The following is a 2669-nucleotide window of genomic DNA, read 5'->3' on the forward strand; positions in this document are numbered from 1 at the left end:
GTTTGGCTAACGAGTGCCAGGGACACTTATTAAGATAATTTTAAGTGTTAATTTTTTGACAAGAGTGAAACTAATTGAAGGAAATATCTAAATGCAAGTGACTAATATATGTAAATGTGTGCATTCTCGTAACAAATTAGGTGTTATTAATTATTTTCATGAGTGCTTCAAAAGCACCCACCAGACTATTTTACCAAAAACTAAAAATTGTAGGTTTAGAGTCAAGAACCTGGGGCGATGTACCCAATTGTTGCCAGGGTTTTTGTCTGCACACGGCTTTCTCCGTCTCCCAGCAATTTGGCAATCCCAAAGTCACTAACATGACCTACCATATCTTCATCTAGTAAAATGTTGCTAGGCTTCAAATCACAATGAATTATGGGATATGAATACCCATAATGAAGATATTCTAACCCACGAGCCACATCAATCATGATGTCCAATCTTTGCATGATACTCAGGACATGGTGGTCAAGATGAAGCCATTTCTCCAGGCTTCCATTAGGCATGAATTCTAGTACCAAAGCTTTAAAGTCCAGATTAGAGCAAGCGCTGATGACTTTGATCAAATTTCTGTGACGGAGGCGGCACAAGACTTCACACTCTGTGTCAAAAGTTTTCAATATGCCATCAAGCTGCATATTAAAAACCTTTATAGCCCAAATTATCCCATTTGCAGATACCCCTTTGTAAACTGAACCAAAGGTCCCAGATCCAAGCGAGTTACTCACACTGAAACCATTTGTTATTCGTCGAAGTTCATGGTAGGATACCCTTGGATATGTTGTTTTTGGAAACAAATCAGGAGCTGCAGCCGTAGTTTTCTTTCTTGTCAACCTTTTTATCAACAAAAGTGAAATGGCCAAGGCTAGGATAGCAGATCCTATTGGTAGCAACACAAGCAAGAGTATCCTTTTCCTTGATCTATGTTGAGAAGTTTGACAAGGTTGGAACCAAGGAGCACCACATAATGCTTCGTTAGCAAGAAAAGATAGGATTGTGAAGTTCTTAAAAGGTCCTCCTTGAGGAATCGGTCCTCGTAGTTTGTTGTAGGATACATTCAAATACTGAAGATCCAAGAGTTTCCCTAGTGAGGCAGGTATTACACCTGATAAATTGTTAAATGACAGATCCAAGTACTGTAACAGCAACATATTTCTGATGGACTCCGGAATTAAACCTTCTAGGTTATTATGCCCTAAGGAGAGTGCCAGTAAATTCTGTAGCGCCCCAATTGTGCTAGGAATATCACCAGATAACTGATTAACTGACAGATTTAGTTTGGTCAGTGCCTTCATATTTCCAATTTGGGAGGACAAAGACCCATTGAGATAATTCATGGACAAGTCAAGCTCCAACAGATTATTAAGGCTCCACAAGCTTGTTGGTACACTAGATGTTAGATTGTTGGAGTTTAAATAAAGATATCTCATTGAAGAAATGCTCCCGATGCAGTCGGGCACTTTGCTAGACAGCCTATTGCTTGTCAAAATTAGGTATGCTAAGTTGGGAATATGACAAAACTCACTAGGAATTGGTCCATGTATTTTGTTATCTTCAAAACTTATCCACTGAAGTTTTAGTAAACCTGAGATGGAACTTGGGATTGTTCCTGTCAAGCCATTGCTAGCTAAGTTTATGGCGATCAAGTTGCTCAAGTTGCCTAGTGACCTTGGAATTTCGCCTCCAATTCCACAGCGAGACATACTAATTGAGACAACAGAGTTGGAAAGATTTCCAATAGACACTGAAAGATTGCCATTCAGTGGATTTTCATCCAGCCACAAGTTTCTCAAATATCTGCAATTTCCTATAGAACTGAAGAAGGTCATATCCCCAGTTAGAGTAAAATTGTTGCTTGAGAGAGATAAGACTTCTAGGAATCTTAAGCTACCAAGAGAATCAGGAATTTCACCAATAAATTTATTCCCTGCCAGGTCTAGATCCCTCAATTTAGAGGCATTGGAGAGAGTTGGCGATATAATTCCAGTGAATTTGTTCTTTGCAAGAAGAAGCCTCTCAAGATTGGATGAAGTAACACCTAAAGAAGAAGGAAGAGTGCCCGAAAAATTATTTTCTTCTATGGATATTGTTCTAAGAGTTGAAATGTTGAATATCTCCAGTGGGAAGGCATCTCTTAACCTATTTTCTCCTAAGTATAGTGTCTCTAATTTGTAAAGGTCACCAATCCCACGAGGTATAGCACCTGATCAAAAACCAAATAGGCAACAAGTTAAATGAGCAGAAAAAACTAATTCAATTGAGGATTACATACATAGCTACATCCATATTAATAATACACACACATATACATATAGTGAGATAAAAGCAGAATCATATATAGGTGGGAGATGCTTAAAAGTGCATAACGGGGAGTCATATCCAAACTTGTTCTCCTTTTCAGGATTTACTATGTTGGTTCATGATTAAACTATCAAAGCAGCTTTATACTTTAGTAAAACGAAAAATGGTTGGAACAACTTTCTGCTTTGATTGTTATCTAATTCGAATCTACTGTTAATCAAAATATCAACAATCTTATAGTGCATATTTAATATGACAAAATTCTAAAGACCTTCTAATGCTATTTAAGGGAATTAAATTTTTTTTTTGTAAGTGGGAGGCTTTGAATTCAGGACATTTCACTTACAATTCTTCTCCCGTACCAT

The 2669-nt window shown here is 37.5% G+C and overlaps 1 protein-coding gene across 1 annotated transcript; it reads right to left on the minus strand.

The window, feature by feature from the left end:
* Positions 1-340: 340 nt before the first annotated feature.
* On the minus strand, positions 341-2669 carry LOC113752098 (probable LRR receptor-like serine/threonine-protein kinase At3g47570). Its single transcript, XM_027296237.1, has 3 exons — positions 2651-2669; positions 415-2206; positions 341-359 (listed from the first exon to the last, which is right to left on the minus strand). Exons 1-3 carry the CDS (start codon positions 2667-2669, stop codon positions 341-343), a joined length of 1830 nt encoding a protein of 609 aa, XP_027152038.1.

The sequence above is a fragment of the Coffea eugenioides genome, chromosome 11 (assembly GCF_003713205.1).
Source record: "Coffea eugenioides isolate CCC68of chromosome 11, Ceug_1.0, whole genome shotgun sequence".
Taxonomy (NCBI): domain Eukaryota; kingdom Viridiplantae; phylum Streptophyta; class Magnoliopsida; order Gentianales; family Rubiaceae; genus Coffea; species Coffea eugenioides.